This window comes from Rhinolophus sinicus, chromosome X (assembly GCF_036562045.2).
Source record: "Rhinolophus sinicus isolate RSC01 chromosome X, ASM3656204v1, whole genome shotgun sequence".
In the NCBI taxonomy this organism is placed as follows: Eukaryota; Metazoa; Chordata; class Mammalia; order Chiroptera; family Rhinolophidae; genus Rhinolophus; species Rhinolophus sinicus.
In genome coordinates, this window is record NC_133768.1 from 68,113,143 (window position 1) to 68,130,652 (window position 17,510).

The window sequence follows — 17,510 nt, forward strand, 5'->3', positions numbered from 1 at the left end:
TGTAATTTGGGGATGGTGTCTTCAGAAGGCAGCAGTGTGCTATTGCTTGAAGCAGGATAAGCCAGTGGCTCAAACCCAGACAGGGATTTAGGGAATATCATTCCCAGGGCTAGATAAAGTTTATATACACAGTTTCATTTGATTCTCATAACAGCCCTATGAAACTGATTTATTTTTCCCATTTTACAGATCAGAAAACTAAGTTCAGGGAAGTTAAATTTAGAGAGTCACAGAGCTCAGAGGTGGTAGAGCAGAAATTTAAATCCAGGTCTGTCTAACTCCAAAGCCTTGCTCATTCCTCTCTAATATAGTCAGTAATATTGTGATAGCATGGTATGCTGTCAGATGGTTCCTGGACTTATGGTGATCACTCCTTTAGGTGTATAGATGTTGAATAACTATGGTGTACACCTGAAACTAATATAATGTTGTATGTTAGCTATATTTTAATAAAAATCTTTTAAAAATATAACCCATTGTTTTTATTTTAAAAAAGAGATTTTAAAAAAGAAGAGGTAACCAGTAAAAACCAGATAATTATTTTAGAGCAAACTACTGGTGTAGTTCGGTGCCACTTTCATTAATCTTGAACTTTCTTTCATTCCTTTATTCTGACTCCTAGTTTGGAGTCAGAAATCCTTCTCTGAGGTCTGCCATTGGTCCTCCGGCTGCCGCTTTCCCTGAAAATTGCTTCAGCCTTGGGCAAGCTGGTAACTCTGCCAGGGTTATCTGAAGATAACCACAGAGAAGGCACTTTCAACCCTGTTGTCAGCATTTCATTTTCTTTATAATCCTTGAAAAGAGACAGGTGAATAGCTGCACAGAGCACAGGCCATTGGCCTGAGTTCAAGTCCCAGCTCCTCCACCTTCCAGCTCTTTGATCCTGAACAAACACATATTATGTGCCAGTCACTGTGCTATGTATTTTATAAATGTTATTTCATTTAAACAAATTCCATGCTTGTAGTGATATAAGATCTCTAAAATGCATTAAGTTTATTTAAAAAAGCATTGGTGGGAACAGTGGGCATAATATGCTACTGTATGTATTAAAAGAAGGGAAAAATAGAATCTATAGCAATTTGCTTTCTATGCATAAAGAAACTATTAACGGTGATTTTTTTTTTATAGGTGGACTAAGTGGCAGTAGGTGTGGAAACGGGTTGGAGGGAGACTTTACTGTGTAACTTTTTATATTTTTTTGAATTTTGAACCATGTGGCTATATTACCTATTGAAAAATGTAAATGTATATGCCAAAATAGCATCCTAACATTCTGCAGTGGCAGATATTGTGATTAGAAAAAAATATGGGTTTTAGAGCCAGACAAAGCTTGGATTCAAATCCCAGCTCTGCCCGTTACTTGCTGAGGAACCCTGGATAAGTTACTGCCTCATCTGCAAGATAGGGATAAATGCCTCCCTACCTCACAGAGCGATTGGGAGAACTATAGATGATGGATATGAAAATGAAAATATAAAACCACACAATAGCTACTCAGTAATGATGAATACATTTCCTGCCAGAAATTTTTACCATGAAGTGTTTAGCCACATTCTTAGTTTCAGTTTCCCACCAGCATGCTTTGCGTACAGTTGTTCAACCAGTTATGAATCTCCATAACTGTACTGTCATTTATCCTGTATTTCTGCATCTCATGCACATCAATTGCATGAAGGCATTGTCACATGGCTTATTTATTTCCGCATGGTGTACCCACCATTTCCCCTGTTCTACCAGTCTGGTGACTGTACCCAAGAAAGAAACGAAGTCAGTCTTGAATGACTTGTTTGTTCTTGAGGACATGTGGAGATCAGCACTTCTCTTTCTAAGTGCTTATAAGCCTGTATTTAAATATTCTAGAACACTATGCTATCAGTGCTGTCAATCTCGCCAGGCTACACTCATAGTTCCTAGAGGCTGCCTTCTTCCTTCTGGGGATCTACTGTACAGCATGGTTACTATAGTTAATAATACTGTACTGTACACTTGAAATTTGCTAAGAGTAAATTGTTAAGTGTTCTAACTACAAACAAAGGTAACCTATGTAGGTGATGGATGTGTTTGTTAACTTGTTTGTGGCAATCATTTATATATACACCGTATTTCCCTGAAAATAACACCGGATCTTATATTAATTTTTGCTCCAAAAGATGCATTAGGGCTTATTTTCAGGAGATGTCTTATTTTTTCAGGTACAACAATCTACATTTATTCATGCACAACAATCTACATTTATTCATTTATTTGTGTACAGAAATCTACATTTATTCAAATACAGCCATGTCTTCATTTTCTGGAACATCGTCATAACTCTCCAAACCCCGAATTCTGGCTTGAATTTCTGGCGATTCCATTTCCTGTGGAACCATTGGCCCCAATCTCTCATGTCCAGCAATTGAGCTCTCTTTAAATGAGCACTTCTTGTCCATGTAGCCTGCTCATAGTGCATTGGCAACACAGCTGTCAGTGATTTTATCCCATGAATTCTTCACCCAAGTCACTACCTCTTGCAGGCTAGGCTTCACAACGTTTCCATGCTGATTTCTCTCCGTTCTATTTTCAGTGTAGTCATTGATTTCCATGCACAAATGGTCCTTGAATGGCTTGTTTATTGCAGTATCAAGAGTCTGGAGATAGGCAGTCTTACCTGCGGGAATCATTATTTGACCTATTCTTCTCTCTGCAAGGAAGTTCTTCACGTCTTTCGCGTGGTGAGTGCTGGCTGAATCCCAGACTAGCAGACCTCTTTGGCCACCTCACAAAACACGTGGCAGCATTAAATTGACCCACTTCCTTATAACTGCTTGTATGCACCAGGCTTTTTTGGTTTCAAGAACATAAATGCCTGAAACACGTTCAACCTTATCTTTCTTGCCCTTAGTGATGATTAGAGGTAGGGCTTTCTTTCCATCTAGATGAATTGCCAAAATACAGGTAACACGTGCACTTTTGTAACCAGTGGAGGGAATGTAGATTGACGAGGCTCCCCTCTGATCAACTGTCGTTTGAGATCCTTGGCCCATAAACACTGCAGTTTCATCCATAGCAATCATGTTGGAGAGTTGGTATTTAGAAAAGTCGATGCCATCAACAAAGGACTTGAATGCAAGTGCACATTTAATAACTTCAGTACCTTCCAGCTTGAACAGTGTTGTGGATCTTAGAGACAGTTCATATCGCTGAAGGAAGCCATGCAGTCAGCGTTGTGATGCTTTGAATTCTTCTGGGGATATTTCTAACTGTGGTGCCACTGCAAGGGCAAATGCTTGAATATCAGCCCTGCGCACAACCAAAGCTTTTGCTCTCCTGTCAGCAATCCATTCGCAGATGATGTCTTCCAGCTCAGGAAATAATGGTTGCTAACCTGATCCACACTTGCGCTTCTTAGCATTCCACTCGTCCACCTGTTGAGTGAGGTTATGGTACTCTGCTCAGCATTTTCAGACCATTCAGAGATCCAACTTCTTCTCTTTGCAGAAAGCTGTAAGATTCTTGCCCTGAGAATCCTCCATGATACCTTTCTTGTACTTGACAGAATAGCTCTTTCTTTTTGCACTCATCTTGTCTGGGGTCAAAATATTATTCTCTTTAAATGTACCATTAAATCAAGTGTTAATTGAAGACTTACGAGACAGGAGTGGCAACAAAAATGATGACAGTTAAGAATGATGGTCCACACAAAAGTGACGAAAAATTGCAGGCACCAAAATTCAGAAAACGTTTATTTCACACAAGTGCATTAGGACGTCCGTTGCAACACACGATGTATTGAATTATGAAGATTCATATTAGACACAACCACATCCATTCGTTATCAAGTGTGCACATTATTCGTGCATTGTGTCTGTACTCTGATTGGTCATTTGGCAATAAGTCTGGAGTTCATCTGTTTATATAGGCGTTTACCTCTCATCCAAAGGCACCCGCTTGGGTATTTACAAATACTTAATTATGATTTATATTATCATTTATTTTAAGTATTAATGTCAATAATATTATTTATATTTAATTACATATTAATATTATTATTTTATAATTCAATATGTTCGTCGTGTGTTGCAACGGACATACTAAATGTGTCCAGCCTGGCTGACGATCTTAACTGGGGCTTATTTGGGGGGTAGGGCTTATATTACAAGCATCCTGAAAAATCATGTGTATATATTTTCTTTGGCACCCCTGGTATTAAAACATCACATTGTATACCTTAAATATATAGTTTTGTTTGTCAATTATACCTAAATAAATCTGGGGGTGGGAAAGAAAATTGCGATAGTGTTTTCACTCTTTTTCAGCCTCCCAACATGTTTTCTTTATACCAGGATTCCTCTGGGCCAGCAAATTTAAACTTATTTACAGTAGCTAGGCCCTCTCTTGTTGTCTCAGCATTTATCCTGAGATCTATATTTCTCTTTACTATGCTCACTTATTCTATCCATTCCAATGTGATGTGTATCTCCCCTGACAGAATGCGGGAGAGAAATAGGACAGGGGTGATTTTTGAGGTCCCAGTATCCCATATGAAGTCTTTGCGATATGTGTTGTGACTATATAATCAGCAGCTCTGCAACTGTAGTGCTTAAGAGACTTTATGTAATTTGCAGACGGTGTCTCCAGATGGCAGCCGTGTGTCACAGGCAAAGGCTCAAAACTAATGCTGGAAGCCACAAGCGTGTTGTTGCTTGTAGGATAGTTTCCTCACTGTCATCTATCTTCATTCTCCAGATGCCTTCAAGCAGAGATTCTAGCCTTCCTTTCTTCCTTTAACTCCTGATGTACTTTTTCAAAGCCACCCTCTTTTTTGTCCCTTAGGATTTGGGAATCTAATAAGCTTATCTGGGGTTTTAGCCTTCCAGACCCCAGGTTAAGAGATCTGTGTCATCCTGTGTATGCATCCTTGGCAGGTGGCCCTCTGCCTGTTTATATGTATTCCTTTAAAATCTGAACCCACTGAAGAGTAGTTTATATTGTGTAGCCAATGGGGCAACTTTATGATGCTTTTATGATTTAATGGCCCTATTACCTTTTGTGCTTAGTACTGAACTAGGATTGGACTTTCACTCCTAAGCAGCATTCTTTGATATTGCATTCCCTTCCTCTCTCTAGCTTCCATCTCTGTTATTTTTAAAAAATTATTTTAAATTTGCCTACCATGAAATTCACTCTTTTTGGCATACAGTTCTATGAGTTTTGGCAAATACATAGTCAGGTAACCACTACTACAGTACCAAACAGTTCCATAACCTCAAGAACTTGCCCAGGGCTCTGCTGCTTTAAGGTTAGCCCCGTCCTCTACCCCTGACCCCTGGCAACCACTGATCTGTCCCTATATTTTTGCCTTATCCAGAATGTTGTATAAGTAAGAGTCCTACAATATGCAGCCTTTTGAGTCTGGCTAGTTTCACTTCACAAACTGCATTGGAGATACATCTATATCGTTGCACATATGAGCACTTCCTTCTTGCGCATGGATAAACCACAGTTAGTTTAACCACTCACCCACAGAAGTACATTTCAGTTGTTTACAGCTTTGGCAATTATAAATAGTGACACCTTAAACATTTGTACATGGGATTTTGTATGAACACAGGTTTTCATTTCACTTAGGTAAAATCCTAAAGTGGGATTGCAGAGTTGCATGGCAAGTGTATACAGCGGTACCTCGGTTTTCAAACATAATCTGCTCTGGAAGACCGTTCGAGTTCTGAAACGTTCGAAAACAGCCGACAGCTAGGCCTCAGGATCTTGCACTCAGCGGAAGCCGTGTGATATGTTCAACTTCCGAGGGGTGTTCAAAAACCGAAGCATTTACTTCTGGGTTTACAGCGTTTGTAAACCAAAATGTTCATCAAGGGAGACATTTGAAAACCAAGGTACTACTGTATTCACTTCTATAAGAAGCTACCAAAATATTTTCCAAAGCAGTTGTATCATTTTGCACTTCCCCCAGCTATCCATAAGAGCTCCAGTTTCTCTCCACCCTCACCAACACTTGGTATTATGTTTTGTTTGTTTTTAAGTTTAGGCATCCTAATGGGTGTATATTTGTATCCTGTGGTTTTAATTTGAATTTCTCTAGTAACTAATGATGCTGAACATCTTTGCAGGTGCTTACTTGCCACTGTATATACTCTTTGGTGACATGTCTGTTCATGTATTTTGTCCATGTGCTAACTGGACTGTTTGCCTTTTTACTGTTAGGTGTTGAGAGTTCTTTATATGTACTACATACTAGTCCTTTGTTGGATATGTGGTTTGCAAATATTTTCTCACAGTAGGTAGTTTGTCTTTCGTCTATTAACAGTGCTTTTCCCAGAACAAAAGTTTTTAATTTTGACAAGGTACAATTTATTGATTTTTTTCTTTTATGAATTGTGCTTTTGGTGTCACGTCTGAGACCTCTTAGCTCTAGATTCCAGAGATGTTTTCCTATGTTTTTTTCCTAGAAGTTTTGTAATTTTATTTTTACATTTAAATCCATGATCTATTTTGAATTAATATCTGTACAAGGTGTGAGACTTAGGTCGAGGTTTTGTTTTGTGTATGTGTTTTTTTGCCCATGGAAGTTCAATTGCTCCAGCACCATTTGCTTGAAATGCTATTTTTCCTCCATTGACTTGCTTTTGCCCCTTTGTCAAAAGTCATTTTGGCATATTTGTATGGATCTATTTCTGAGCTCTCCATTCTTTCATTGATCTATGTGTCCTTTTGCCAATACCACATGATCTTGATTACTATACTTTTACCTTACTTTTCTTCTATTTCTACAGTCCCCCGATGGTGTTACACATTAAATATCCAGGATGGAGAAGCCACATGCTACTCACCAAGGGGAGGAAATTATCGCAGCAGCCTGGGCACTCGCTGTGAGCTCTCCTGTGACCGGGGCTTTCAACTGATTGGACGAAGGTCGGTGCAATGCCTGCCAAGCCGCCGTTGGTCTGGAACTGCCTACTGCAGGCGTAAGTGGTGTGTGCGGATGCTGACATGTATATGCAAGAGAAGCCAGCTAGCTAGCCATCCACTGAGGTTATAGGCCTGGAGGTGTTTCTATGCAAATTGAGTTTTTCCATAGGCACCCAACAGGGCCTTTCCCCATCTTACCATTCTAGCTCATTCTCTCTCCCTGAGGTTATTGCCCAAGTAATATGACCATTTAAGTAGCACCCAGCCCTGCTGGCTCAGGGGGCCCCAGAGTGCACGTAAGGCTTGGGCCTGGGGCCTGATGTGGACATGGGCCTTCCTCTGGAGCTCCCGAGAATGTGTGGACTCAGATTCTTTCCCACTTGTGATAAACTGCTATACTTCCTGGCCTAAGGCCTTAGAAGGCCTTGGCAATGAAGGCATGAGACATCTGCTATTCTTCATTTTCTTTGGAAAGTCAAGAAGAATCCTTAGGCTAGAATATGAGGATGTTAATACACATCAGCTCCCACATCCGTATCTCTTCTTCCAGCCCTCCAGCCTACTCTTTTTTAGCAGCTGAGCTTTGTCTGTCCATATGTCTATCGCTGAATGCCATTTGTAGGACACCCATGTGTACAGGGCCAAGTATTGGTCGCTTCAGGAGCTTACTCAATTCCTCAGTTACCCCAAGGCATCTTGTATACTAACAGGATAGAAATGCAAGTGTGTGTATGTGAACGCAGTGTGACCAGACTCAGGGTGCTGAGCATCCAGAGAGAAATCGGGTTGGTCAGAGAGGGTGCTGTGGAGGAGAGAAGAAGCTTGATAGCCAGAAAGAAGGAAGCCAGCACACCCCTCTAGGTGACTGTAATTAATGTTTTAGGACTTAGAACCCATTGTTTCCAAAATGAATTTGAATTGGCCTTACAGAATTAAGTAATATGTCTATAAATGAACATGAACATAAAACCAGTCAAAAGAATGGAGACGAACATATTTCCGGGTGCCTAGAATGAGTTAATTACTATATTTGAACACTGAATCTAGCTTTGCCCTTCCTTATAAGAGACAAAAAGGTAAACACTTTGGATGTGTCATTTTCACTGTCAAATAATACTAAGAAAACAAATTCGCCTGAAAAGACAAACCTTTTTTCTTGGCCCTGATTTCAAGGAGGTCATTTTTGCATAAAGGATACTGGAAAACGTAAAAGGCAATAATCTTCTAGTCTAGTTTAACCAAGAAGCAAAATGAACATAGCTTATAGAATCTATATTCGAAGCTCCAATAATAGAACTTATACAGGGTTAGAACTTAGACAATGTAAAGGAATGTATGGCTCACCCACTTCTTGCAAGTATCAGGTATCTCAAACTAGACGTTGGCAAGCACAGGCTCACAATCAACTCGTGGTAGCAGTCTCCGCTTCTGGCACAGGTGCTGTCTAAAGCACATGGATTCCTCTTTAATCAAATACCACCAAAGCTGGCCCTCCAAGCACTGGCCTGACTTGTACTCTATCCCGGACAGAGGGGCCAGCCTACTTCCACCTGTAAGTGAGCCTCAGCTGAGGTGTGCTTATGGTAACACCAAAATTATACTCAAAAAAGAGCTTTGAATTTGCTCAAGGCTATCTAGCATTTGAGGAACAAGAGATGAAAACTAACAGCAACTCAGGCCCTAAATGAGCCCAGAAGTTTATATGTATTGTCTTTTTTAATCTGCACAACAGTCTATGAAGTAGCCACATGTTAGTGGTAAAAACACTGAGACTCAGAGGAACGAGGTAACTTGCTCAAGTCAGAGAGCTAGTAAGAAGTGGAGCTGGGATCCAAAGTCAGGTGTGATTCTTAAATCCATGCATTTGGACAAGTAATTTACTTCTTTGAGAAACACCCCCCGCCCCCCAAGCACTACTGTATCTTATAATATAAAAATAAGAAGGCAATTAGAAAAAAGAAGTAATTAGGCAGAAAAATGTACGGGCAGTTTTGGGTAGGGTTTTCTATATTTTCTGCTGGTCTTATATGGTCCTCCCTGTGCTAGATGCCCAGGCATCACCTCCAGATAGCCCCACAGGCCACTGAGCTTGCCACTTGGTTCTCTCTTAGAGATGAGATGCCACGCATTGCCATTCATCACGAGTGGCACTCACACTTGCACAAATGGGGTGCTTCTTGACTCCCGCTGTGACTACAGTTGTTCCAGTGGCTACCACCTGGAAGGTGACCGCAGCAGAATCTGCATGGAAGACGGGCGATGGAGTGGAGGCGAGCCTGTATGTGTAGGTAAATGCTGCTTGCTCCCAGTTGTCCTGCTACAAACAGCCACCCTGGTATGATGGCCACAAAGGAAGTGGCACTCTCACCACAGAAGGCATTCCTGCTTTCTATGAGGGTAGCACTCTGGGCACATGCTTCATGAAGTGATCGCTTCCTCTGCAGCTGGGCTTCCTTCCCCAGTTTCACTGAGCATCTTGAACAGAGACTGCATCTTTTACCTACACAGTGGTGTGGTATTGCTTCTATGGGTTCCCTCCAGGGAAGGCAGGGGGCCCACAGCCAGCACCTGATTTCTGACCTTGGCAGACATAGATCCCCCCAAGATCCGCTGTCCACACTCACGTGAGAAGATGGCAGAGCCGGAGAAACTGACCGCTCGAGTCTACTGGGACCCACCCTTAGTGAAAGATTCTGCTGATGGTACTATCACTAGGTGAGTAACAGATGCCCCTTATGCCTCATAACAGCTTTTCCCAGGCTCTCAGGCTGCCAACACTGAACTGAAAAGGCTGAGGCTGTAGTGATGATGTGCCCCAGACCCAGATCCTAAGGGTCTCTTTCCTCTGTGGTTCTTTCACTCTGTCCCATGCAGGGTGACACTTCGGGGCCCTGAGCCTGGCTCTCACTTTCCCGAAGGAGAGCATGTGATTCGTTACACTGCCTATGACCGAGCCTACAACCGGGCCAGCTGCAAGTTCATTGTGAAAGTACAAGGTCAGAAAGAAGTCTTCCTTTTCCACATTGCTCACTATTCCTGCTGTGCCCTGACCCGCTAGATGCCCACCACAACCCTCTCCTCTGTATGCCTGAAACCAACACCTCATTTAGATTAGGAGAGGGCAAAAACAAGTTCACGAACCAGGGTCATTCAGGAAGCCTGCATGACATGTGCATACACGTTTCAGAAACTCTTACTCCCCAACAAGATTTTCTCATTCTCCTAAATCTAGATAAAATTCACCAAGATACTCTGTGTCTATTTCTTTTCTTGGCCTTCTGATTATCAAATCTAATCAGTCTTCATTCGCCTCTGCTGAAGTTGGTGGTGTTGCCTGCCTGATTCTTCTTTGTTTTGTGTTGTATTGTTTTGTTTCGCTTTTTTCATTATAAAAAGAGTTCACACTCATTTCTGAACAGTTGGGAAGTAAATAAATACACAAAGGGAAAAAATCTATTATCCTATCATCCAGAGGCAATTATTAATCTTTTGGTATTTTTTCCATCTTTTTTTATCTTCACATACTTTAAAAATATATATAGGTGAGATCATACTGTATATCTAATCTTAGATTACTCTTTTTAACTTTGCATTATAACACAAGTAATTTTCCCACGTTCTTTAAAAAATTTTCAGAAATGGTTTTAATGACAGCATAATAATCTACTTCTAAGAATATATTAAAATTTGCTTAACACTTCTCCCACTGATGGATATTTAAGAATCCTCAAATTTATTTTTTGTTATTAAAAGTAATTTTGTAAGGCAGTCATCTTTATGCAGGGTGAAAAGTCTGAAAACAAAAACAGTAACATTATTTTGCAGATTAATAAAGCCTTTTGATGACAATATATATACTCACCTGTACTTCCAGATTTTATGAATGCCTTTGTCTACATTTCAAATTTAGTCCCTTAAGAAAGGGAAATTATGGCTCTATCCCTGGCCATTGGAAACACAAAGAAGTCATTCATTCTGATCACCCTAGATCTCCTGATCTGGAAAACAAAGCGTGGGCACCCTCTTAGCCTTTTTTTCCCTAAAAGAGATACCATGGACCCTAACTTGAACTCCTCCCTGACAGTAAGACGCTGCCCAACTCTGAAACCACCACAGCATGGCTACCTCACCTGCACCTCAGCAGGGGACAACTATGGTGCCACCTGTGAATACCACTGTGATGGAGGTTACGAGCGCCAAGGGACCCCCTCCCGGGTCTGTCAGTCCAGCCGCCAGTGGTCAGGATCACCACCCATCTGTGCTCGTGAGTGAAACCAGGGAAAGTGGACACATTGATCAGGGCTACTTTGGAGGACCTCCCAATGTGTATGGCACAGGGGCCCAATAGCAGTGTGTATGATGTGGGAAAGGGGAAGGGGGTCCTGAGGTGTGTTTAAGGGCCAATGATCTCCCTCAGAATACTCCAAGATGAAGGACTTAAAATCTCCAAGTGTTATTTCAGGATTTTACCCAAGGAAAGGGAGAAACAACCAAAACGAGTTAACCTGAACGACTAGAACTCTTCAAGATGTTGTTACCCATGCTGGGATGAAAGAGAAGTCCATACCCTCACTGGCCATCTGCTTCTGCCCTAGCTATGAAGATTAATGTCAATGTTAACTCGGCTGCGGGCCTTCTGGATCAGTTCTATGAGAAACGGCGCCTCCTCATCATCTCAGCTCCTGATCCCTCCAACCGATATTATAAAATGCAGATCTCTATGTTACAGGTGAGACCCACTGCCCTAAGTAGGATTTAGCTCCTTTACTAGCCTCTAACCCCACCCTGTGACTCCCTTACCTCTTCTAAATGAAAGAGTTGCTCTTTCTGCAGCATAAACCCTACTTCCTCAAAATTTTTGTGGACAACATTTGATCAGTTTTACTGCAGACAAATTTAGCACATTTAAAAATCTGCTGTTTTTACTAAAAAGGCAGCGAGGCCACTGAAATGGTGGGTGTGGCTTACAGGGGGCTTGGTGAAGGACGGGAAGGGAGTGTGCCAGAGCACTCTAGAAAGACTTGTAAGACAGGTATGATGAAATGTAAATGTTGGGAATAAATTACCTTTATGTTCTCAAGGAATAATAGCTCTAACAAACACTTAGATGGTAAGTGTTATACAGGTACAGCTGTATAAGCCTGTGCTTTACACATAGTCATTTAATTTTCACAACAACCCTTAAGAGGCAGATACTATTACTATCCTCATTCTAAAGGTGGGGAAATTGAGACATAGAGCGGTTAAAGATTTGCCCAAAGTCACTAGCTAATAAGTGGCTGAGCCAGGATTGAACCCAGCAGTCTGACTCCAGGAGCCACGCTCTTAATTAACACTAATAGTAGCAGAAGGAAAAGTGTTGTATTATCTCAAAGTAAAATGAGGGAGCTGCATGATGATTTTTAACATATGAGATGCCAAAGCCACTTGTGGGAGGAGAAGTGGATGAGACAGAGTAAGTATGATCGTTGGGACTTACAAAAAGAATAGACTAGGTTCTTGAAAAGAACTCAGGGTATGAAGACACGACTAAGAGAACCAGCTCTGACGAGCTGCAAAAGGAGCTGGATACCCAGGTAAAAGAAGAAACTATTTTAGGGGGTTTCTAAAGGTTGAATCTTACAAGTTGCCAAGTTAATATTCAGAGGCCCATGATGGAAGCAGCTTTATCAAAAAGATGACCTTGGGTATCTAGACCAAAAATGACCTAGTTCCTCCAGAGATCCAAAAAGGGCAGACAAAGGCAATACCTCAGTCTGAACAGGAAGCAAGAACAAGAACAGGAATGAGCCAGTGAGACTAGTGACTCTGAAGATCAGGACTAAAGGAATAGCCTGCAGCTCAGACAAGGGGTGGAGTGTTCACTGTGGCTTTAAACCTCACCCCAGGTGACTGGTTAAGAGGTGACCCTGAAGGACCAGGTAGGACAAAGAGCCAGGGGAGGGTTACAGGGTGCCCTGCCTAGAGGGAGGAAGGCAACAAAAGGTAATGAAAAGAGCACCAACTGAGAGAAGGCCCCGGCCATGTAGCCTAGTGGTGAGGAGCACACACTTGGGTAGGTTGTGGCAGCACTAAATTTAAATCTTGGCTCAGTATCTCATTGTTATGCAAATTTGGGCAAGTTACTTTTTCCTCTACAGTGTAAAAAGGATATCACTTACCTTGTTAGGGGTGCTGTGAGGATTAAATTAGATTACGCCTGCAAGGCATTAGGTATGCATTTCAGTAAACAATAGCCATTAGTATCATATAACAATAGCTATCAATTAAGAATCTATGTAGTTTCCAGTTGTAACAAAAATAAATCCTAGGTATGTAATGTACAGCATGGTAACTATAGTTAATAATACTGTATCATATATTTGAAAGTTGCTAAAATAGTAGATCTTAACAGTTCTCATCACAAGAAAAAAAATTGTAACTAGGCATGGTGATGGATGTTAACTGGACTTACTGTAGTAACCATTTCACAATATATACAAATATCAAATCATTATGTTGTACACCTGAAATTAATGTTATATGTCAATTAGTATCTCAAATTTTTTTTTAAAAAAAGAACCCACATAGTTTAAAACCTATGTAAAACTAAGCAAGGAGAGATTATGTTCCTGCAATTCATCAATGACATTACTCTTTTCTACTTCACATGGTGTAAGCAGTTTTGTATACTTCATTAGAATAAACGCAACACTGTTAGGGCAGGTACTTCAGGAATGACACAGGGAGAGAGGCTGTAGACCCCATCATGTGATGGTTGGGGGAGAAACCTATCCTTTCCCAGACTGCCTCAACTTGGTCCCAGGAGGAGTCACTGAGTAGCCTTAGGTTTGAGTTCCATAAAATCGTCTCTCCCTTCCCAGCAATCTATCTGTGGACTGGACCTGCGGCATGTGACCATCATTGAGCTGGTGGGGCAGCCACCTCATGAGGTGGGGCGCATCCAGGAGCAGCAGCTGTCAGCCAACATCATCGAGGAGCTCAGGTCCAGGCTGGGGGGCCACAGGAAGGGGTGGGCAGAAACCCTAGGCAGGACACTGGCAACAGGAGGGTTGTGGGAGAATCAGCGACAGTACTCTTGGGGCATTCCTTGTGTTTGAACTCTTTGGATGCATTAGGTAAGACGAGAGAGTGGCAAGACATCAGAATCAAATTGGGTGACTTCAAATACAGATGGCCAGGCCCCACCCCAAGACACCTTGGGACTGTGTACCTCAGGTGACTGAAGCACAGCCAGAGCTGACACATAGACCCAAACATGACTCAGATAAGCCCCTGATCCTGTTGTGTCATGCCTTTCTTGCCTTGTCTCAAAGAAGCAAAAGGCATCTTTAGGCACTGAAACCTGAATTGCACCCATCTGCCCCTGGGGGAAGAGCTGACTATAGGTGACAGGTGGTAGAACTTGATTTTTTCATTATCTATCCATTATCACCTTTCCAATGCCTCCAGATGTACTCAGAACCAATAAAGCCATCACAGCTCTATTTTCTAGAAACAATATATGCCTCTGGGGCCCAGTCTCAGTGGGGACAGAAAAGATTCAGTACTAGGTAGGAGAGAGACCCGGGAAACAAACACGAAGGAGACTGCAGATAGAAGAGTTGACCAGGAGATACTGATCAACCTTAGGGCTGCCATGGATGGTTGTGCAGGTTATGCTCAGCCCATCTCTGGAAAACACCAGTCACATCGCAGTGCACGTGACTGGTGCTCCCTCTACTTATTCCATGCAGCCCACATAGCTCTATGTCATAGCCTCACTTACAGGGTCCTGTGAAGGAAGCACAGCCTGGTAATAAACAAGCTGCTCCATCTGCGGTGGGGAAAGGACAGCTCAGCAGAGCCAGGCACATAAGGGTAGCAAGACTAGGGTCTGAGCAGAGAAAAACAAAGGGGCTTGAGCTAGGTAATGGAGGGGATGACAAGGGATCGGGTGGGGAAGGAATCAGTCTATCAGTGGAGCTGTGAAAGGTCAGAGGGTAGTAGAACCTGGTGGGATGGAGCCCAAACAAGGTCTCACACCTCCCTTGGCCCTTCTCTCTAGGCAATTCCAGCGCCTCACTCGCTCCTACTTCAACATGGTGTTGATTGACAAGCAAGGACTAGACCGTGAACGCTACATGGAACCTGTCACCCCTGAGGAAATCTTCACATTCATTGATGACTACCTACTGAGCAACCAGGAGCTAACCCAGCGCCAGGAGCAAAGGGACGTATGCGAGTGAACTTGAGCCAGGGCATGGTTGAGGTCAAGGGAAAAGCTCCCATAGTTGGCTGAAACTGGGACCTAATCAAAGGAGAAAATGGTTTCCCACAGTTCTAGGAATGGGACTCTGTGGTGGGTGAGGTTCTCCAATCCCAGGACATTTCCGTGCACCTTTTTAGGGCTCTGTAATAGTTTCCCTAAGCAAGTCTCTGCTTTAGGTAGCACTGGAGGAGCATCAGAAGCTAGATAGGGACTGAGAACAGGCCCTGGGCAGTGGGTTGGGGCGGCAGAAGGTCTTCCTTCCCTAATCTGGGCCTCTGCTCAGCTCTCCAAAGTCTTCCAGATAAGTAAATCCGAAGTTCATTCACTAACTGGCTGTGTTTTAAAGGGTTCCTCTACCCTGAGGTGACAACAGAGGGCAGCACCATCACAACAGACAACCAGGACATTTCAGCAAATGTAGCTGGATTTTCCTCATAGGTTAACTAGCATTGGAGGTGTTGTAACTCTAATACACACGTACCTCTTTCAAAAACAAGAAATGAGGGGACCCATTATAGATCTGAAGCCTACTGAGACCAATGGCAGCCATGGACTTCCCTTAAGGAGAACTAGTACTTCTCTTCTGGGAAGTTCTCTGCCTCATCTGCATTAAGGTCACTGGCCCTGGGTTGGCAGAGAAGTCATCTATCATTTGATGTTTATCATATGGAAACCCACTGTTAAAAAAAAAAGAAACAGGTCAAAATGGAGTCACTTTTGTCAAGTCATGTCACCAAACCAAAACTTAATAACTAATTGCAGTTTCAGCCTCTCCCGGGAGTGGGATTTTAAACCAATCAGTCTGAAATTTCCTGGTCAATACTAGTGAGGTAATCTGCATGATAAAATCCCTGCAATGCCCTTTGTTCTAAAAGCAATCCTTTCTTTTGCAGTAACTCCCCTGCCACATTCTTTTGCTTGTAAAAACTTTTCATTTTCTACAATTCATGAATTGCTTAATAAAGCCAATAAGATCTTCAAAATTTGAAAAAAAAACACATATTCTTGGACTTGTCATTTCCCCTGTTAGGACTTTGAGCTACAAATGTTATGTTAACCATTACTTCACCTAAAAATTAGGAAAATGCTGCAAAGGGAGAGAGCTTGGGAAGAAAAATCAGGCCAGCGCAGAATGCTTTTTCCTGGCCCCTCCAGCCAGGGAGGGCAACAATCCAGCCAGGCTCATGGGCAACAATCTCCTCTTATTGAGGCTCCAGTTCCATAGCAAAAGGTAGCTCATGCTGTCCCTTCCTCAGGGGAGTTCCCTGCTCGTGATTTAGAAAACCTTGAAAGCACCACTGCAAGCCTCTGGAAAACTAAGTAGTGGAGAAGGAAAACAGACAGATTCAGCCTCATGTATTAACTTCATCAGAAAATCACTTTTAAGAGGTGAGCACAGAGGAAGTGGAAGCTGCGGCAGTGCTAAGTCTAGCCTTAAGAGCCAGGCCTGAAAGTAAATTTGAGGCCAGGCTATTGGGAAGTGGGGCCACACTCAGACCCCTGCTCTGGCTTCAGCTGCACTCAGTGGTGCAGCAATGTTTGAAAGAAAAGCATTCTTCCCCGTGCTGCTGAGAACCTCCGATTCTACAGTCATGAAACCCAGTGTCATGGTTAAGACCCAGAAGCCTTTCTTCTTCTGCTCTACCCAGGGGGTCTTCAGTGGAAAATCAGAGGGGAGAAGGAAGCAGGCTGAGTGGAGAGGCAGAGCTAATAATGCCCGAGCACTCACTGTATGCCAGGTGCCATTCTAAACATTCTATCTACTGACTCTGAAATCTTCACAAGAACCATGTAAGGTAGGCACTATTATTAGTCCCATTTTTCAGTTGAGGGAACTGCAGCACAGAGAGGTTAGGCAAGTTGCCTAAGATCAGACAACTAGTAAGTGGCAGAGTCGGGATTTAAACACCAGCAGTCTGGCTCCAGAGTCCATGTTCTTAAACATTACGCTATATGCCTCTACTTCTTTTTCTACTTCTCATTTAAAGACAGTTGACAGCTCCAAGCAAGGAAAAAGGTTTCACCTTCTATACATAATGCTACTCAGACACAAGACTCAGAATTGGCCCAGGAGGAAAGAGGGAAATGGAAGGCTCTCAACCCAAGAAAACTCACTCTCCACCGCAGAGTGATGGGACATAAATCATGAGCCCAGAACATATGGGAATAGTAGTGAGTCAGAGAGAAGCTGCTTCCATGGGGGTAGGAGGGGGAGGAGTAGTGGAAATCTCGTTTTTAAAATGCAAAATCAAAAGTTAGGCAGTTGCTGAGTGGAATGGGACGTGGAGGAAATTATCAAACTTAGAGCAAAAAGGTCCCTTTCTCCCTCTTCCCTCCAGGGAAATATAAG

At 42.5% G+C, this 17,510-nt stretch overlaps 1 protein-coding gene across 2 annotated transcripts in view; it reads left to right on the forward strand.

The window, feature by feature from the left end:
- The window catches only part of SRPX2 (sushi repeat containing protein X-linked 2), a 33,374-nt gene extending 17,218 nt beyond the window's left edge, over positions 1–16,156 (forward strand). For both annotated transcript variants that reach the window (XM_019716617.2, XM_019716618.2), the window contains exons 4-11: positions 6,774–6,965; positions 9,021–9,197; positions 9,498–9,624; positions 9,784–9,905; positions 10,994–11,173; positions 11,505–11,638; positions 13,773–13,894; positions 14,957–16,156. In XM_019716617.2, the coding sequence (XP_019572176.2) occupies positions 6,774–6,965; positions 9,021–9,197; positions 9,498–9,624; positions 9,784–9,905; positions 10,994–11,173; positions 11,505–11,638; positions 13,773–13,894; positions 14,957–15,137 (1,235 nt within the window). In that variant the 3' untranslated portion in view covers positions 15,138–16,156. The remainder of the gene's footprint in view (positions 1–6,773; positions 6,966–9,020; positions 9,198–9,497; positions 9,625–9,783; positions 9,906–10,993; positions 11,174–11,504; positions 11,639–13,772; positions 13,895–14,956) is intronic.
- The last annotated feature ends 1,354 nt before the right edge of the window (positions 16,157–17,510 follow it).